General features: G+C 41.8%; 1 protein-coding gene across 1 annotated transcript in view; it reads right to left on the minus strand.

Annotated features, from left to right (window-relative positions):
* The window catches only part of soga1 (suppressor of glucose, autophagy associated 1), a 306,906-nt gene extending 304,563 nt beyond the window's left edge, over positions 1 to 2,343 (minus strand). The window contains exon 1 of the mRNA XM_034171735.1: positions 1,348 to 2,343. Within this exon, the coding sequence (XP_034027626.1) occupies positions 1,348 to 2,229 (882 nt within the window). The 5' untranslated portion in view covers positions 2,230 to 2,343. The remainder of the gene's footprint in view (positions 1 to 1,347) is intronic.
* Between the last annotated feature and the right edge of the window lie 17,079 nt (positions 2,344 to 19,422).

A 19,422-nucleotide genomic window follows, 5' to 3' on the forward strand; every position in this document is an offset into this window, starting at 1 on the left:
GCAGAGCCTTCAGCTTTCAGGCTCCTCTCCTGTGGAACCAGCTCCCAATTCAGATCAGGGAGACAGACACCCTCTCTACTTTTAAGATTAGGCTTAAAACTTTCCTTTTTGCTAAAGCTTATAGTTAGGGCTGGATCAGGTGACCCTGAACCATCCCTTAGTTATGCTGCTATAGACGTAGACTGCTGGGGGGTTCCCATGATGCACTGTTTCTTTCTCTTTTTGCTCTGTATGCACCACTCTGCATTTAATCATTAGTGATCGATCTCTGCTCCCCTCCACAGCATGTCTTTTTCCTGGTTCTCTCCCTCAGCCCCAACCAGTCCCAGCAGAAGACTGCCCCTCCCTGAGCCTGGTTCTGCTGGAGGTTTCTTCCTGTTAAGAGGGAGTTTTTCCTTCCCACTGTAGCCAAGTGCTTGCTCACAGGGGGTCGTTTTGACCGTTGGGGTTTTACATAATTATTGTATGGCCTTGCCTTACAATATAAAGCGCCTTGGGGCAACTGTTTGTTGTGATTTGGCGCTATATAAAAAAATTGATTGATTGATTGATTAATCAAAAATGACTCCAAGATTTCTCACAGTATTACTAGAGGTCAGGGTAATGCCATCCAGAGTAAGGATCTGGTTAGACACCATGTTTCTAAGTTTTGTGGGGCCAAGTACAATAACTTCAGTTTTATCTGAATTTAAAAGCAGGAAATTAGAGGTCATCCATGTCTTTATGTCTGTAAGACAATCCTGCAGTTTAACTAATTGGTGTGTGTCCTCTGGCTTCATGGATAGATCAAGCTGGGTATCATCTGCGTAACAATGAAAATTTAAGCAATGCTGTCTAATAATACTGCCTAAGGGAAGCATGTATAAAGTGAATAAAATTGGTCCTAGCACAGAACCTTGTGGAACTCCATAACTGACCTTAGTCTGTGAAGAAGATTCCCCATTTACATGAACAAACTGTAATCTATTAGATAAATATGATTCAAACCACCGCAGCGCAGTGCCTTTAATACCTATGGCATGCTCTAATCTCTGTAATAAAATTTTATGGTCAACAGTATCAAAAGCAGCACCGAGGTCTATAATTAGCTAAGATAGCTGGGTCAAGTGATGGCTTTTTAAGTAATGGTTTAATTACTGCCACCTTAAAAGCCTGTGGTACATAGCCACAGGCTATAGACCATAGGTCAGCTCCAGGATGTCTCCACATCTGAAAATAAACATTAGTTAATTTAGATATGTGTGCCAAATTCCATGTTTTTTATCACAAACTGAACGACTGTTTTGGTTATCTGCTGCACTATGATGTGAAAATGTTGGGAAGCACTTGGTTTTTAAAGCCACTTACTTTGAGGTAGTCGTTCTCGGACCTCAGCTCCTCGATCTCCCGGATGAACTCCTCCTGCACGCCGTCCATCAGCTCCTCTGTCAGGTCGGAGAAAGCCAGAGATGTGCTTCCAGGGACCCGGCTGTCAAACGAGGTGACCGAGCGCTCGTCACCGGGGGACGCGCTCCCTTCCCCGTTCTCCGCGGCCGCGGGTGGCCGCTCCTTCTCCGCGCTCTTGGCCTTGGCTCTGTCCCGGAGCGGCTTGTCGGCCTCCGGCCCTCCGCCCCGGCTGCTCCTGGACTCGGTGTCGCTGCTCACGGCGTCCGTGGAGAGCTTGTTTTCGTCCGAGGCGCAGTCCGACAGCTCGGAGCTGCTGTCGGTGGCGGACAGCTTCCCGGCGGCGCAGCCGGAGTCCTTCGACAGGTCGGCGGATCCGATGCTGGCGTCTGACGCCTTCCTCCGGGAACCTTTACCCGCTTTCCCGGCAGAAGTCTTTCCCAACGCGGCGGAGGAGGACTTTCCGGGCGGTTTGCCTCCTCCGCTGCTCTTCTCACCTTTACCGTCCTTTCCGCCAAAACCTCCCCCAGGACTGCGCCTCGACACGCGGCTCCCCAGGTGAATGGATCCCGGCTTGACGCTCAGGGTCGGGGTCCCGATCCCTCCCCGGACCTTGGTGAGCGCCCACCCGGGCCCGTCTCTGGGTCTGGCCGGGGACGGAGCCCGGCTGGTTTTCTTCTTCCCCGGCGGAGGCTGACCGGGGAGCTCCGCGGCTTCAGGCCGGGCTTCGAGCTGTTGCTGCCCGCTGTCCGAGCCCTCCGCCCCGCCTCCGCTTTCCATCTTGTGCCGATGGAGTCTCCGGTCCTTGGGGGAGTTCTGCACATCAACCTCCTTTGTTTTTGTCATTCATTCCCTTTAAGGCCCGAACAGGAAAGAAACGAAAGCTCCGGTTCGGAGGAGCACAAGTTCCAAACTGCAGGAGAAACAAAAGGACGCGGAGCGGCTCCTGAGGAGGAGCAGAGCGGAGCACCGAGGAGGAGGAGCCGGAACCGGGTCCGAAAATAATCACGATAAAGTCCAGTTTTAGTCCCGCCGAACATAAATAAACGACACCTCTTTGTTCGGACGGATTTCTCCAGGTTCGTTACACGAACCGGTTCTAGAGAGACAAGATATTCTCTCTCTCTCTCTCTCTCTCTCTCTCTCTCTCTCTCTCTCTCTCTCTCTCTCGCTGTCGCCCCCTACTGCACGTCACAATAAAATGTCAGCTACTCAAATGTGCCGAAAGTATTTAGAGAATTTGTAGTAAGACAGATTTCTAAAAGTCACAAAATTCATGATCATCTCTATCAAAGAGGCCACAACAACAACAACATCTATTTATTGATTAATCTTTAGCTGTCAACAGGATTTTAATGAAAACAGGGTCAGATGTGGGTTTAGTAAAACCCATTCAGCATTAGTTTGGATCTGCATCAGTGGATAGATACAAGCTTTGATGTTTAATGCTAATCTCTGATTTTGGTTTGTCAGATTACAGCAGGGGTAGGCAACCTGTTCCAGAAAGAGCCATGAGGGTGCAGGTTTTCTTTGCAGCCACTGACTTCACCAGGTGATTTTACTGATTAATATAATTTTGAGCAGATGGAATCAGTTAATCAGTGAAATCACCTGGTGGAGTCAGTGGCTGCAAAGAAAACCTGCACCCTCATGGCTCTTTCTGGAACAGTTTGCCTACCCCTGGATTACAGGATCAAAGCAACGAGCACTCAGGATCTAGGTCAGGGGTGGCCAAGTTCGGTCCTGGAGAGCCACATTCCTGACACTCTTAGTTGTCTCCCTGCTCCAACACACCTGAATCCAATGAAAGGCTCATTAAAAGTCTGCTAACGAATCTTTCATTGGATTCAGGTGTGTTGGAGCAGGGAGACAACTAAGAGTGTCAGGAATGTGGCTCTCCAGGACCGAACTTGGCCACCCCTGATCTAGGTCAACTAACTAAGATCAAAGGTTAGGAACATGATTTTTGATGAGTAATCAGAAGCAAACCTCAGCAATAAGGATCAAAGCACAGTGAACAGGACCAAAGATTGGCAAGCAGGATCAAAATGTGGTGGCCAAGATCAAAGGCCAGCAATCAAGATCAAAGGTCATTGAACAGAGTCAACAGTCAGATCAAAGGTTAGCAATCAGGATCAAAATCTACTGAACAGGACCAAAGGTAAGGAATCAGGATCAAAACCTGTTGGCCAAGATGAAAGGTCAGCAATCAGGATCAAAGGGCAATGAACAGGGTCAAAGGTCAGCAATAATGCCCAAACCTGTGCATTCAGGATCAAAACCTTGCTGCCATGGTCAACCATCAGGATCAAAACCTGGTAATCAAGATCAAAGGTTAGCAATCAGGATCAAAATCTACTGAACAGGACCAAAGATCAGTAATCAGGATCAAAACTTATTGAACAGGGTAAAAGGCCAGCAATGGTACTCAAACGTCAGCAGTCAGGATCAAAATCTGTCTGCCAAGACTGAAGGACAACAATCAGAATTGAAATCAAGTGAACACAGTCAAAGGTCCACAATCAGGAACAAAGGCCAGCAATCAGGCTCAAAGTCAAGCAAACACAGGCAAAGGTCAGTAATCAGGATCAAGTCCAAGTGAGCAAGGGGACAAAACCTGCCAACCAAGATCAATGGTTAGCAATCAGGACCAAAAACCTATTGAACAGGACCAAAAGTCAGCAATCAGGATGAAAACCTGTTGGCCAAGATGAAAGGTCACCAATAAGGATCAAAAGTCAATGAACAGGGTCAAAGGCCAGCATTAATGCTTAAACCTGCACAATCAGGTTCAAAACCTTGCTGCCATGGACAACCATCAAGATCAAAACCTGGCAATCAAGATCAAAGGTTAGCAATCAGGATCAAAATCTACTGAACAGGACCAAAGATCAGTAATCAGGATCAAAACTTATTGAACAGGGTAAAAGGCCAGCAATGGCACTCGAACTTCAGCAGTCAGGATCAAAACCTGGCTGCCAAGATTGAAGGTCAACAATCGGAACTGAAATCAAGTGAACACAGTCAAAGGTCCACAATCAGGAACAAAGGTCAGCAATCAGGCTCAAAGTCAAGCAAACACAGGCAAAGGTCAGTAATCAGGATCAAGTCCAAGTGAGCAAGGGGACAAAACCTGTTAACCAAGATCAATGGTTAACAATCAGGACCAAAAACCTATTGAACCGGACCAAAAGTCAGCAATCAGGATCAAAACATGTTGACCAAGATGAATGGTCAGCAATCAGGATCAAAGATCAATGAACAGGGTCAAAGGCCAGCATTAATGCCCAAACCTGCGCAATCACATTCAAAACCTTGCTGCCATGGTCAACCATCAGGATCAAAACCTGGCAATCAAGATCAAAGGTTAGCAATCAGGATCCAAATCTACTGAACATGACCAAAGATCAGTAATCAGGATCAGGATGAAACATTGAGTAGATGTTGTGGTTCAGTCAGAGGGTCACCTGATAGAGTGATCACGGCTGCTGGCGCGGTGAAGGTGTACGATAACACAGGAACTCAGGTTACGGCTTCGCTTTGCGCCCTACGCCGCTCAGATATCAGCCACAAACACCATTACACAAATATCAATGCTATTTCTTAAAAAATAAATGTGTTTGAGCACAGCACAGTCCTTGCACACCTTCAGAGCACGTGGACGAGTGTTTTAAATTCAGGTTGTTTCCCCACCGAGTCTGGATTTCCATGTGGATTATATGTTTAATTATTAATTCCAGAGACCACAATGGAAGTCCAGTGTCTCGCTCAAATGACACAGTTCATGAACTTTGTGTAATAAATCCAACGTGCTGCTGAGCCACAAACTCACTCATATAATAATAATTGTATTATTGCAGGGAAATAACAGATTGCTTATGAATATTTTCAGTCTAATAATGGTCTGATGCTTTTTCCACTGTTAAGCAGCAGAACGCACATTATAAAGTGCACTTCATAATATGCTATGAAACAGCTGAAGTGGTTCAGAGAAGGGACCGCGCATCGCCTCCAGTCTGCAGATGCTGACGGGTCGTGAAAATTGAACATCCACTCGGTTTCACTCTGCAGCAGATTGATGTATAAATTTATGTAATCCAGCAATTAGTCCCAACTTTTGCAAAACTGATCTTTAATGAGATTACACCTTGAATTGTTTTTCTTTTGTGTGTGTGTTTTTCTGATCACATAATTTTATTGTCTGTAATTTGTTACACTTCCTGGTTGTGAACCTATCTGTACAATTAATACATATTGTTTAATTATGACTCATTATATGCAGTAAATCATTAAAAGAAACAGTCAGAAAAGTGATTGTACAAACCATCCAAACCAAAACAGAAACCTGGAGGGAGGAAACCAGATGACAAATATTCATTACGAGCAGACTTTATCTATGATCAAACACTGATGTGTCTTTAGTTGCTGTTGTGTCTGAATAATAGTGTGCACAATTTCCCGTTTTTGTGTTGAATTAAAAAAGGCAATAATGGCAATTTGGTGTCTTTGCAAACTATCATGAGTGCAGGAAGTGGACAGCTGACAGTGATGCATCTGATGTGATGCGTTCTCCTCTTTAACACTTTTTAATTTCACCTGCTTGTGATTATTTTCTGCAGAAGCTAGATGTTTGTACATTTGCACATCTTGGACTCAGTTCAAGCCTGTTTTAATAGCAAACCAAGATTTTAAAGAAACAAATAAATAATAAGTTTGGAAGAACACACTACACACCAGTCAAACCAACACACGAGTTAAACAATTCTGTTCAGGTGGCTGAAAAAATTATCAGGTGGCTGACAAAAAAAAACAAAACAAAGCAAAACAAAACATCAGGTGGCTGAAAAAAAATATAGTCAGATGGCTGACAAAAAATAAACGGTTAGGTGGCTGACAAAGAAAATGTCAGGTGGCTGAAGAAAAAAAAACATGAGTCAGCTTACAAAAAAGCAGCAGGTTGGAACAACATCCATTAACACTCACACACTCATTAACATCAGTTTGTGCAGATGGAATGAGTTCGTCAGTGAACTCACCTGCTGGAGTGCAGAGAAAACACCCTCTTGGTCCTTTCTGGAATACTTTGGACACCACAGTTTGAAATGGGTCAGGCAGGACGTGCTTATCTTAGTTAGGAGAGAATCATCTGGGAAAGTGCCTCATTTCTCTGGAACTTGTCCGTTTAAGGCTTCTGCGACCTTTACCATCAAAAGTGACATTTTTGTCTTGTGTCCCTCAAATAAAATTACTTTGGAGGCACAAAACGTATTACATCTGCCAAGGACATAATAAAATCATTGGATTTTATTTATTTGTCGGTTAGCAGGATTACATCAAAACTACTGCACGGGTTTTGACTAAATTTTCACCACAGATAGAGTATTAGGTCATAGAAGAACCCATTAAATTTTGGAGGTGATTTGGATCAAAATTCTGGATCAAGAGTTCACTTTATAGGCTTTGAAGGATTACACCCCCCCCCCCCCAAAAAAAAAAATAAAATTGCAGATTCTCAACAAATTTTCACCACAGGTAGATATTAGAGCATGGAAGAGTCCACTGCATTTTGGAGGTGATCTGGATTGGTGGACATCAGATTGCTCTTGTTTAACCTTTAAAATGAATGAATGAAGATAACACAGCATATAAATTTTTAAATATATAGTTAAACTTTTTTTGTTTCGTTTATGATCCCAAATCAGAAAAAGACAGGACAATATGAAAAATGTAAGTGAACCCCCCCCAAATTTATTGGGAAGTCTAAGGATTAATCATTACATTTACAGCCAGTTTTCTTCAGACAAATCAGGGGATGAACACATGAACATTTTCAAGTCACTGAATGTCTCAGACTTAATTTACAGGAATCATTCAGAAACAGGGTGGTACTGTGAGGTAAATGTGTGTGGACTGTGGAGTGGGTAGCTCTCCAAAATGAAGTTACCATGCCGGAAGGAGACAAGTGAGGGAAGCCACCAGGACCTCCATCACAGCTCAGAAAGGCCTCAGTGGAGAAAATGGGAAGGGTGCAACTTTTATTTATTTATTTTTTAATTTGCATTTCACATATTGGCCCAACGTTTTTCTGATGTTGCATTTATGAAATTTCAGAACTACTCGAAAGAAGTGTGAATGGAAGAGAACACTGAACTCTATCCTAAGTTCTTTTGGCTTTTCTTCTTTGCCTGAGGCTCCCCACAGCCAATCGGACATGGATCTGCATGTGGATTTGACACAGATTTTACACCGGCTGCTCTTCCTGACTTGACTCCACATTACATTAAGAATGTGGTGGAGGTGGCCTTGAACCAGGAACCTTCGCTTTTGAAAATAGTGCTTGAACTGCTCAGGAAAAACACACTAGTATGTGCAGGTACACTCTGAAGTAAATTGAACAGAACGATGCAGGCTCATTTGACTCCCCATGTTTTTGGAAAGTTAATAAGAGGAAACCCACTTTGAAATAAATAAAATATAAAGCTGTAACCCCCCCCCCCCCCAAAAAAAAACAATCAGCCAGTGTGTAATTTTATTTTGACTGGATTGATGAAGTCATCCTGCTTGTTTGTTTGTTTCCCTCTCAGTCAGTCACATGTTGATCTTGAACATAAAAAACAACTTCGTAACCTCAGGTTCTAAAACACTTTAGGAAAATAACAGCCTATTAAAGTTCTGTGTTCTCACCCGCTGAATGTGATTTCTGCTCCTGAGCGTCACTGCGGTTTCTCCACATCAGGTTTTCTTTATTTTAAATGTGTGTATGCAATGTTTATTGAACATGCTCATTTATCAACATTTTTATTGGGTTTTGACAATTTTAATTGATGTCAGTGTCTCAAATTAGGCACAAATGTTGCCTGCAACTACTGCTTGTGACACGCGCACATGGTGCATAGAGTTACATATATGAAAGCTGGAGTGACACCTCCCTACACAACTAATGTGACTCTGCAGCCACCATTACCAAAAAGGGGGGGAAAGGACAAACAAAGTACCCAAATGTGCAATACAGCATGTGTGCTGAGTGAATGTGGAGGCCAAAAAGCCAGAAAGAAGACAAAAAGAACAAAGAAATAAAAATAAAAACCCAGACGGACACAGCTGTTTGCCCTCTTTGGTAATCAATCAATCAATCAATCAATTTTTTTATATAGCGCCAAATCACAACAAACAGTTGCCCCAAGGCGCTTTATATTGTAAGGCAAGGCCATACAATAATTATGTAAAACCCCAACGGTCAAAACGACCCCCTGTGAGCAAGCACTTGGCTACAGTGGGAAGGAAAAACTCCCTTTTAACAGGAAGAAACCTCCAGCAGAACCAGGCTCAGGGAGGGGCAGTCTTCTGCTGGGACTGGTTGGGGCTGAGGGAGAGAACCAGGAAAAAGACATGCTGTGGAGGGGAGCAGAGATCGATCACTAATGATTAAATGCAGAGTGGTGCATACAGAGCAAAAAGAGAAAGAAACAGTGCATCATGGGAACCCCCCAGCAGTCTACGTCTATAGCAGCATAACTAAGGGATGGTTCAGGGTCACCTGATCCAGCCCTAACTATAAGCTTTAGCAAAAAGGAAAGTTTTAAGCCTAATCTTAAAAGTAGAGAGGGTATCTGTCTCCCTGATCTGAATTGGGAGCTGGTTCCACAGGAGAGGAGCCTGAAAGTGTTGTATGGCTGGGGTGGCCTGGCTGCCTTTTTGTTTCTGTCTTTTGTCCTGTCTTTTGTTTTTCCTTCCAGGTGGCTTGCATTTGGGACTGAGTGGCTGTGTAGCTGAGTTTATCAGGACCTCACCCTGATCACCTGAGGCTGATCACCTGCAGCTCGTCAGGACTCACAGCTGTGGTGCATCTACATGGATTGGAACATGGTGGCATGCCTCCCATTCTACTCTTACAAACCCTAGGAACTACAAGTAAGCCTGCAGTCTGAGAGCGAAGCGCTCTATTGGGGTGATATGGTACTATGAGGTCCCTAAGATAAGATGGGACCTGATTATTCAAAACCTTATAAGTAAGAAGAAGAATTTTAAATTCTATTCTAGAATTAACAGGAAGCCAATGAAGTGAGGCCAATATGGGTGAGATATGCTCTCTCCTTCTAGTCCCCGTCAGTACTCTAGCTGCAGCATTTTGAATTAACTGAAGGCTTTTTAGGGAACTTTTAGGACAACCTGATAATCATGAATTACAATAGTCCAGCCTAGAGGAAATAAATGCATGAATTAGTTTTTCAGCATCACTCTGAGACAAGACCTTTCTGATTTTAGAGATATTGCGTAAATGCAAAAAAGCAGTCCTACATATTTGTTTAATATGCGCTTTGAATGACATATCCTGATCAAAAATGACTCCAAGATTTCTCACAGTATTACTAGAGGTCAGGGTAATGCCATCCAGAGTAAGGATCTGGTTAGACACCATGTTTCTAAGATTTGTGGGGCCAAGTACAATAACTTCAGTTTTATCTGAGTTTAAAAGCAGGAAATTAGAGGTCATCCATGTCTTTATGTCTGTAAGACAATCCTGCAGTTTAGCTAATTGGTGTGTGTCCTCTGGCTTCATGGATAGATAAAGCTGGGTATCATCTGCGTAACAATGAAAATTTAAGCAATACCGTCTAATAATACTGCCTAAGGGAAGCATGTATAAAGTGAATAAAATTGGTCCTAGCACAGAACCTTGTGGAACTCCATAATTAACTTTAGTCTGTGAAGAAGATTCCCCATTTACATGAACAAATTGTAATCTATTAGACAAATATGATTCAAACCACCGCAGCGCAGTGCCTTTAATACCTATGGCATGCTCTAATCTCTGTAATAAAATTTTATGGTCAACAGTATCAAAAGCAGCACTGAGGTCTAACAGAACAAGCACAGAGATGAGTCCACTGTCCGAGGCCATAAGAAGATCATTTGTAACCTTCACTAATGCTGTTTCTGTACTATGATGAATTCTAAAACCTGACTGAAACTCTTCAAATAGACCATTCCTCTGCAGATGATCAGTTAGCTGTTTTACAACTACCCTTTCAAGAATTTTTGAGTGCAGCATGCTCCTTGCTGGCACACGGCCAGGCATGAGTCCTCATTCAAGCTTTCGATATGTGTAACTCTATGACATTGTGCGAGCAGGTGAGTACCACTGGTACCGTATCAGTCGTGAAAGCAGAGCAAGAGATGAGGTGGCACTACGACACTCTCCCCCCAAACGATGTTTCACACTGGCTAAAAAAAACATCAAGATTCTTCAACTTAAAAGACGCTGCTGCTCAGGGGGAGGAGGAAGAAGAAGAAGGGAAAAAAAAAGAGTTATGGACATAGTTTTCAAAGCCACAGCGAGCCGCATGCGACTCGTAACTGACTTGAGTGGGCAAATGCTCACATTTGATGATGTCTGGCTGCTGATCAACTTCATGCGAATGGTGAGAAATGGTGGTCATACCAGATACTGACTGGTTTTCTGCCACCCCCCCCCCCCCCCCAATAAAGCAAAAATGAACATTTCAGAGTGGCCTTTTATTGTGGCCAGCCTAAGGCACACCTGTTCAATAATCACGCTGTCTAATCAGCATCTTGATCTGCCACAACTGTGAGGTGGGATGGATTATCTCAGCAAAGGAGAAGTGCTCATGAACACAGATTTGTGAACAATAATTGAGAGAAACAGGGTTTTTGTGTGAATAAAAAAATGTTTTAAATCTTTGAGTTCAGCTCATGAAAAATGGGAACAAAAACAAGCTGTCATGATCCTGCCCTTGTCATAGTTTTATACTGATTTCTGCTTCCTTGTTTGGTTCCTTATAGTCCGGTCATGCTCATGTTATCATTGGTTTTGTTTTCTGCTCTTCATTTATTTATTTGTGGTCTTCTTTTTGTGATTGTGTGGTTTTGTCTTAGTAGCTGTTTTGCTGTATTATTTTTGTTTACTGTGTTACCTTTTATTTATTTTTTTACTCTTGGTCCCTTAAGTTACTGCAGTCTTAGTTTAGTTCTGTTTATCACATTTATCTCTGCTTTTGTCACTGGTTTGGTTTTCCATTGATGATTTTGTAGCCTCTGGTTTTGCTTCATTTACTTTCTGTGTTTAGTAATCTGGTTATGTTCCTTTAGGTATTTATGGCATTCTGTGTTCATTTATTTTGTGTTGTCCTTCATTGCATCATCTGTATTCTTGAATCAGTGGTTTTGTTTTGTGTCTTTTTTCTGTCATTTTAGGCTGGTCACGTTATGTCCTTGGTTGCTCCCTTTGTTTAGTTCACGTTAAATATTGCTTGTCTTGAGTGTGTCATGTTTTTCACCGTTGGTTTTTCTGTCACTTATTTATCTTGCTCCTGTGTGCTTTGCTTTTTGTCTCACTGCACCCTCTTGCACCTGCCCTTGTCTTTCTTGGTCACGCCCCTTACAGAACCTTCCTCACACCTGTTCATTTACACTTTGATTAACCAGCTCTTTATTTAATCCCTCACTTCTCCACCAGATTGTTGAATGTATTTCACTTTCCAGCTGTTCCTTCTCTTATCAGCCTGCTGATATTTTGACTTCTTCTTGCCTCTGAACACCTCCATACCATGTTTTTTGGACCAAACCTCAGCCTCACTCACGCCTGTCTGTACCTTTACTTTGCTGCTGGCTCACCCGTGTACTGAATCCCTGCTTAACTATATTAAACCTTTTTTTCTTACAACCCCAATTCCAATGAAGTTTGGACATTGTGTAAAATGTAAATGAAAACAGAATACAATGATTTTCAAATCCTTTTCAACCTATATTCAATTGAATACATCACAAAGACAAGATATTTAATGTTCAAACTGATAAACTTTATTGTTTTTCTCCAAATATTTGCTCATTTTGAAATGGATGCCTGCAACACATTTCATAAAAGCTGGGACAGTGGTATGTTTACCACTGTGTTACATCACCTTTCCTTCTGACAACACTCAATAAGCGTTTGGGAACTGAGGACACTAATTGTTGAAGCTTTGTAGGTGGAATTCTTTCCCATTCTTGCTTGATGTACGACTTCAGTTGTTCAACAGTCCGGGGTCTCTGTTGTCGTATTTTGTGCTTCATAATGCTCCACACATTTTCCCCACACTTACACTCTTACTATGAAGCCACGCTGTTGTAACACGTGCAGAATGTGGCTTGGCATTGTGTTGCTGAAATAAGCAGGTACGTCCCTGAAAAAGATGTTACTTGGATGGCAGCAGGTGTTGCTCCAAAATCTGGATGTTCCTTTCAGCATTGATGGTGCCATCACAGATGTGTAAGTTGTCCATGCCATGGGCACTAACACACCCCCATACCATCACAGATGCTGGTTTTTAACCTTTGCGCTGGTAACAATCTGGATGGTCTTTTTACTCTTTTGCCCAGAGGACACGACATCCATGACTTCCAAAAAAATTTGAGATGTGGGATCATCAGACCACCGCACACTTTTCCACTTTGTGTCTGTCCATTTCAACTGGGCTCGGGCCCAGGGAAGGCAGAGGTATTTCTGGATGTTGTGGATGTATGGCTTTCACTTTGCATGGTAGAGTTTTAACTTGCACTTGTAGATGTAGCGATGAACTGTTAACTGACAACATTGTTCTTAAACTGTTGGACTATTTTTTTTCACTCAGTTGCTCACAAAGTGGTGATCCTTACCCCATCGTTGCTTGTGAAAGGCTGAGCCTTTTGGGGATGCTTCTTTTATACCCAATCATGACACCTGTTTCCAATTAACCTGCTCACCTGTGGAATGTTCTAAACAGGTGTTCTTTGAGCATTCATCAACTTTCCCAGTCTTTTGTTGCCACTGTCCCAGCTTTTTTGAAACATGTTGCAGGCATCCATTTCAAAATGAGCAAATATTTGCACATAAACAATAAATAAATATCTTGTCTTTGTGGTGTATTCAATTGAATATAGGTTGAAGAGAATTTGTAAATCATTGTATTCCGTTTTTATTCCCATTTTACACAACGTCCCAACTTCATTGGAATTGGGGTTGTGCTCCAGTTTGCTTGTGAGAGTTTTGCATTTGTGTCCTGCTGTTTGTGCCACATCTGCCAAGTGTTACGTTTATATTTCTGTTCAGTGTAAAAATCAAAGGACATGGGAGTACAAGCAGCACACAGACGTGCCACTTTGACCCCTAGTACTCCCCTTCAGCAAATTTAATCTCCAAACCTGGACAAAGGCAGAATCCAGCTACGTGTGCCAAATTTAGTGTCTCAGCAAAAAAAAAAGAAAAAAAAAAGGGGGGGGGGCGTAGTTGGAGGAAACTGGGGGGAAAATGACTGCAGTGTATGGCAATGACGCATTACGGAACTTAAAAATTACGGAACTCAAAACAAAAAAACTGTAGTCGAGTGTAAAGTAACAATGTGCACGTGAACCATTTAAAGGAGGGACATCATTTTGTAGCACAGGTGTTTAGTATTTAACAGCCGTGCAAACTCTGGGGTTGAACAGCTGCTGTAAAGTTTTTGTGTTAATGGAGGAAAACACGTTTAAATCTGAAACAAGGATTTTGTTAGTCGACATTCACAGCTTGTGTGAATATAAAGATCTGACCATGGTACATCTGCCGGCCTCCACCTCAAACACACATCTGTAACAGCGTAAAACAAAAAAAAACCCTAAAAAAAATTATAAAAAATAAATCAACTGCACAAAATAATATGCAGTTTTGCTCGTGATTACAGCACTGCAACGCTTACATACAAACATATGTCTGAGTCCAGGAGAAAACCTTAACAAAACAGAGACACTTGCAGACATCAAGTCCAGTTTAATAACATTAACAAAACATACAGTCTGTGTTGGTGCTTTTAGCATTTTATCAGCTGAAGTTACATATGGTATGTAGATTTAAATTACAGTACTAGTGTTTGACAAACATTTGTTCCAGAACACAACTTTAAAAAAAAGTACCAAACCAGAATTTTGTGGTTTTAAATCCACCGAAATGTGATAATTCTCTATTTTTTATGTTTAAAACAGATACATTTCTAAATTAGCTTTAAAGGGCTCCTCTGAACAAGTTTGAAATAATTTAAACAGGATATTAGAGTTTGAATTCAGAATTAATGAAAGCTGATTTTTAAAACTGTTCTACATTAAGCTTTGAAATATTTAAACAATTTTAAAATACAACTTAAATCTGTTAGACCCTTTCCAACAGATTTTCACCACCACTAAAATGCAAAATGTTTAATCTGGAGTTGATTGGCTAAATTTTTTTTTTGTTTTTTTTAAAGCAGTTTTATATTTTAGAGAAAAATCAAATTGCAAATCAATGGACTGATTACAAAACAAAAGTAAAGACTTTAAGCTTTAAATGGTTTGTTGATTGCAACTGAAAATCAGGAATGATTTCTTGCAACTTTTGATTTATATAACTTTTTTTTTTTTTTTAAGAAATTAGACAGATGCTTGTCTGAGCAGAAAATACGTACCTTTAAAATAGTAAGAAAATCAGTACGCTTTCCAAAATAAAACTGGTGATTTGCTTTAAACAGGGTTGAACAAGGAGCGAGAAACCCCTCAGACTGACACTTTGGGGAAACAAAAAGTTCAAACTGTATGCATCTTAACCACACCTGCTCCTAATTTCCATCATGCATGTGGTCAGGTTATAAGCCCACATGTCCTCCAGGTGGTAAGCACACAACACACAAGTTCAGCACCTGCTCCTGAAGTCTATCATCATCCTCTGAACCTGCTGAGTTTAAAGACGATCACATTCATCATTTTTGAGTTACTGTGTTTACAACCTGGAGGACGGACTCATTCATTTGCTCACCAAACTATACAGCATATACACAGAGAATTGTCTAAAGCCTCAGAAAACTACTGGTGTAATCATGTACTGCCCTCCATGAAATCTGCAATGGAGTTTGTTGATCAGAGTATAGAGGCTGGAAAACTAGACTGAAGTCATGAGGACAGTCACCTGTGCAGGACAAAGCTGTGAACACCAACCGTTACAAATCACAATTAGATAAAGGGACAAAAAGAAGAAAAAGAAAGTCTGAGGTTTGCTGAGGTGACAGTTTGCCAACATTCACGATGGACAGCAGAGCCACTGATGCGAAACATCAAAGCTGACTAATACACAGGTGGAAACACATTGTTCCACCCAAACAGACTGACCTAAAGTCTGTCCATATATAGATCTGAAGTCAGAGACATCACAGGGGATTTCTTGCTAAAGACATCCATTTCAGTGCATCCAGAAAGTATTCAGAGTATTCACATTTTGTTATGTTAGACTTATTCCAAAATGGGAGTAAATTCATTTTTCCCCCTCAAGATTCTACTCACAGCACCCCATAATAACATGAAAAGTTTATTATTTTTGCAAATTTATTAAACATAAAAAACTAATAACTCACATGTACATAAGTATTCAAACCTTTTGCTCAATACTTTGATGCACATTTGGCAGGAATTACAGCCTCAAGTCTTCTTGAATATGATGCCACAATCTTGGTGCACCTATCTTTGGGCAGTTTTGTTCATTCCTCTTTGTAACACCTCTCAAGCTCCATCAGGTTGGATGGGGAGGACTGATGCACAGCCATTTTCAGATCTCTCCAGAGATGTTCAATCGGATTCAGGTCTGGACTCTGGCTGGACCATTCAAGAACATTCACAGAGCTGTCCTGAAGCCACGCCTTTGATATCTTGGCTGTGTGCTTAAGCCCCTTTCACACTGGTGCAAACGCAGAGCTGTGTATTGTGGCATACCATCTGCGCTGAGTTGAGCAGCTCTACACTGAGTTTTTGCTCCATATGCAGCAGTATGTTGAGGGCTACGCGTGTAGGACGGAAGAAATTAAACGTTAAATTTTTTTGGCGTAGAGCACTGGATGCAGAAAATAAGCAGTTTTAAGCAGGTCTGCGCAGCACGTTGCTACGGCATGCAAGTCTGTGCAACACTGCGCTCCTGTACACATCCAAAAACTGAGTGCGTGCATCCAGAGTGAATCAGCTGGAGAACATGATCACGCAGCTGCAGTGCCTGTGTTCTCAGAACAGCTGATCTGACTGATGGATGTGTGTGTGCTCAGAACAGGGAATTGATCCTCAACTCATAAATCCAGAAACAGAACAGAAACAGCAGGTCGGTTGGTTGCTCTCTCTCTTTAAAATAAAAGCACTGTCGCTGCATGTCGGTGCGCTCATCAGACGCCCTGATCGATCAGGTCTGATCAAGTCACTGGACCTGATCGGAGCAACCAGAGCTTTAAAAGTTTAAAGAGTCACAGCACTTCATTCACAGCAGCCTTTACCACAGCCAGACTCAGCATCTGTACACAATGAAAATGATCTACCAAGACAAAAAAACAAAACAAAAAAACCCCCCCGAAAAACGTGCACTACACCACGCAGTAGAGAACAGCGCACACTTCCAGAGGCAGAAAATGGCAGCTATGGCTACCTACGTGGCAGTATGCAACTTTAAAAACCTGATGATACAGTCAACTGTTTTTCAAGCGCAATGATGTGTTCTGCACAGCCGGCATGCATTAACTGAAAAAGAGTTGAATTGGTTATAAATAGCGGCAACAGCTACACGCAACTGTGTGCAGACATTAAAAAGCAAACACACGCAGCTGCAAGCAAATCTATGAACGCAACGAACACGGACAAAGGCTGAGTACGCTTGCATTTTGCGTGTACTTAAATGAAACGCCGAAATACGCAGCTCTACATTTGTGGCAGTGTGAAAGGGGCTTTAGGGTCACTGTCCTGTTAAAATTTGAACTGTTGCCCCAGTCTGAGGTCGAGCGCTCTTGAGCAGGTTTTCATCCAGGATGTCTCTGTACATTTCTGCATTTATCTTTCCCTCAATCCTGACTAGTCTCCCAGTTCCTGCCACTGAAAAACATTCCCACAGCATGATGTTGCTACCACCACGCTTCCCCGGAGGGATGATGCCTGGTTTCCTCCAAATATGACACCTGACATTCACACCAAAGCATTCAATCTTTGTCTCATCAGACCAGAGAATTTTGTTTCTCATGGCCTGAGAGTCCTTCAGGTGCCTTTTGGCAAACTCCAGGTGGGCTGCCATGTGTCTTTTACTAAGGAGTGGCTTCCATCTGTCCACTACCATACAGGCCTGATTGGTGGATTACTACTGGAAGGTTCTGCTCTGTGAACAGAGGAATGCTGTAGCTGTGACAGCGTGGCCATCGGGTTCTTGGTCACCTCCCTGACTAAGGCCCTTCTCCCCCAGTCACTCAGTTTAGACAGGCGGCCAGCTCTAGGAAGAGTCCTGGTGGAACTGAACTTCTTCCATTTATGGATGATGGAGGCCACTGTGCTCAGTGGGACCTTCAAAGCAGCAGAAATGTTTCTGTTCCCTTCTCCAGATAATTCCTTTGACTTCATGCTTGGTTTGTCCTCTGACCTGCACTGTCAGCTGTGGGACCTTATATGTAGACAGGTGTGCGTCTTTCCAAATCATGTCCAATCAACTGAATTTACCCCAAGTGGACTCCAATGAAGCTGTAGAAACATCAAGGATGATCAGTGGAAACAGGATGCACCTGAGTTCAATTTTGAGCTTCATGGCAAAGGCTGTGAATACTTATGTACACATCTTATGTTTGCAAAAATCTTAAAAAAAACAAAACTTTTTTTCACATTGTCATTATGGGGTATTGTGTGGAATTTTGAGGGAAAAAAATGAATTTTATCCATTTTGGAAACAACAAAATGTGAAAAAAAAATGAAGCACAATACTTTCTGGATGCACTGTAAACAGATCAGCAGGGAACATGAAACCTTTGCAGATTTAATTCCCAATTTAAAAAAAAAAAGACTAAGATTTTCAGTCACTACCTACAAACTGTTTTACACCATTTAATGTAACCACGTTACATTCAGCGACAAGTTTTAATGGATCTGAGATTTAGTCACAAGTCTGTGCATATAACGTGCAAAAATTGTAGTTCAGTTGGTGGGGTTATGGCTGTGGACAGCCACATTTGGTTCTGAAGTTACCTTATTGTGAGACGATTGTGCATGAAAGTTCTCTCCGTTCCATCAAACAGCACTGAACATTAAATTTTTGATGAACTCGGCCAATCCAAAGCAGTCAACCTTGACTGATTATCTGTTGGCTGTTAATATCAACAGATAGGAACCTTTTACAAGCATATCAAGTTATTTTCAACTGCATTGAAATAGTGGAGCAGATAAGTATACCTTTTTAGTGATATAAGCATCAGATTTGGCATGAACGTTCTTCAGAAATCTGTTTGAGGAAAAAAGTGCTGGCCACATGAAAACCCAATATGGCAGCCAGGTAGGGGTCAATGAAGAGTTACACAAGGATCAAAATTAAAAAATGCTCCAATCATATTAAGTACAGCACATTGTCTGATCATAAATATTCCAAAAAGGTATAGTTTGGACTATCTATGACTGAATATTAATGGGGGAAAAACAGCAAGAATGGTGACAAAGGTCAGTTTCAGTTTGTACAGGGATCAAAAGTTAAAGTTGCTCCAAATATTGTAAAAAGTGATGCAAATTATTAGTTTGCACCATGTTTTGGAATATTTATGATCACAAATAATTTGTTGTACTTTTCAATATGACTGGAGCATTTTTAAATTTTCACCCGTGTAATTCTTCATTGACCCCTACCTGGCTGCCATATTGGATTTTCAAGTGGCCAGCACTTTTTTCCCCTCAGACAGATTTCTGAAGAACGTTCATGCCAAATCCGATGCTTGTATTACCATGTGAAGGATTGTTTCAGTTATCGGCTGTACTAAAACTCAAATAAAGGAGAAAAGCCTCATTTACAATTCTTTCAAGCATGGCTTGGACCCCCATCACCCCTTAAAGGTGAAGAAAAGCGACGAGCTGCCGTTCATTTTCAGAGTGGACATGAGACAAGTGGTCATTGTGCTGCCAGCTAAGTAGCACCAAAATAGCTGAGAAGCCCATGTTGAAGGCAGCGTGACGGTTGGTTATATTTATTTATAATAAAGTTAATGTTTAACTGTATGACATATGAGAGTT

This window comes from Thalassophryne amazonica, chromosome 6, assembly GCF_902500255.1.
Source record: "Thalassophryne amazonica chromosome 6, fThaAma1.1, whole genome shotgun sequence".
NCBI classification, from domain to species: domain Eukaryota; kingdom Metazoa; phylum Chordata; class Actinopteri; order Batrachoidiformes; family Batrachoididae; genus Thalassophryne; species Thalassophryne amazonica.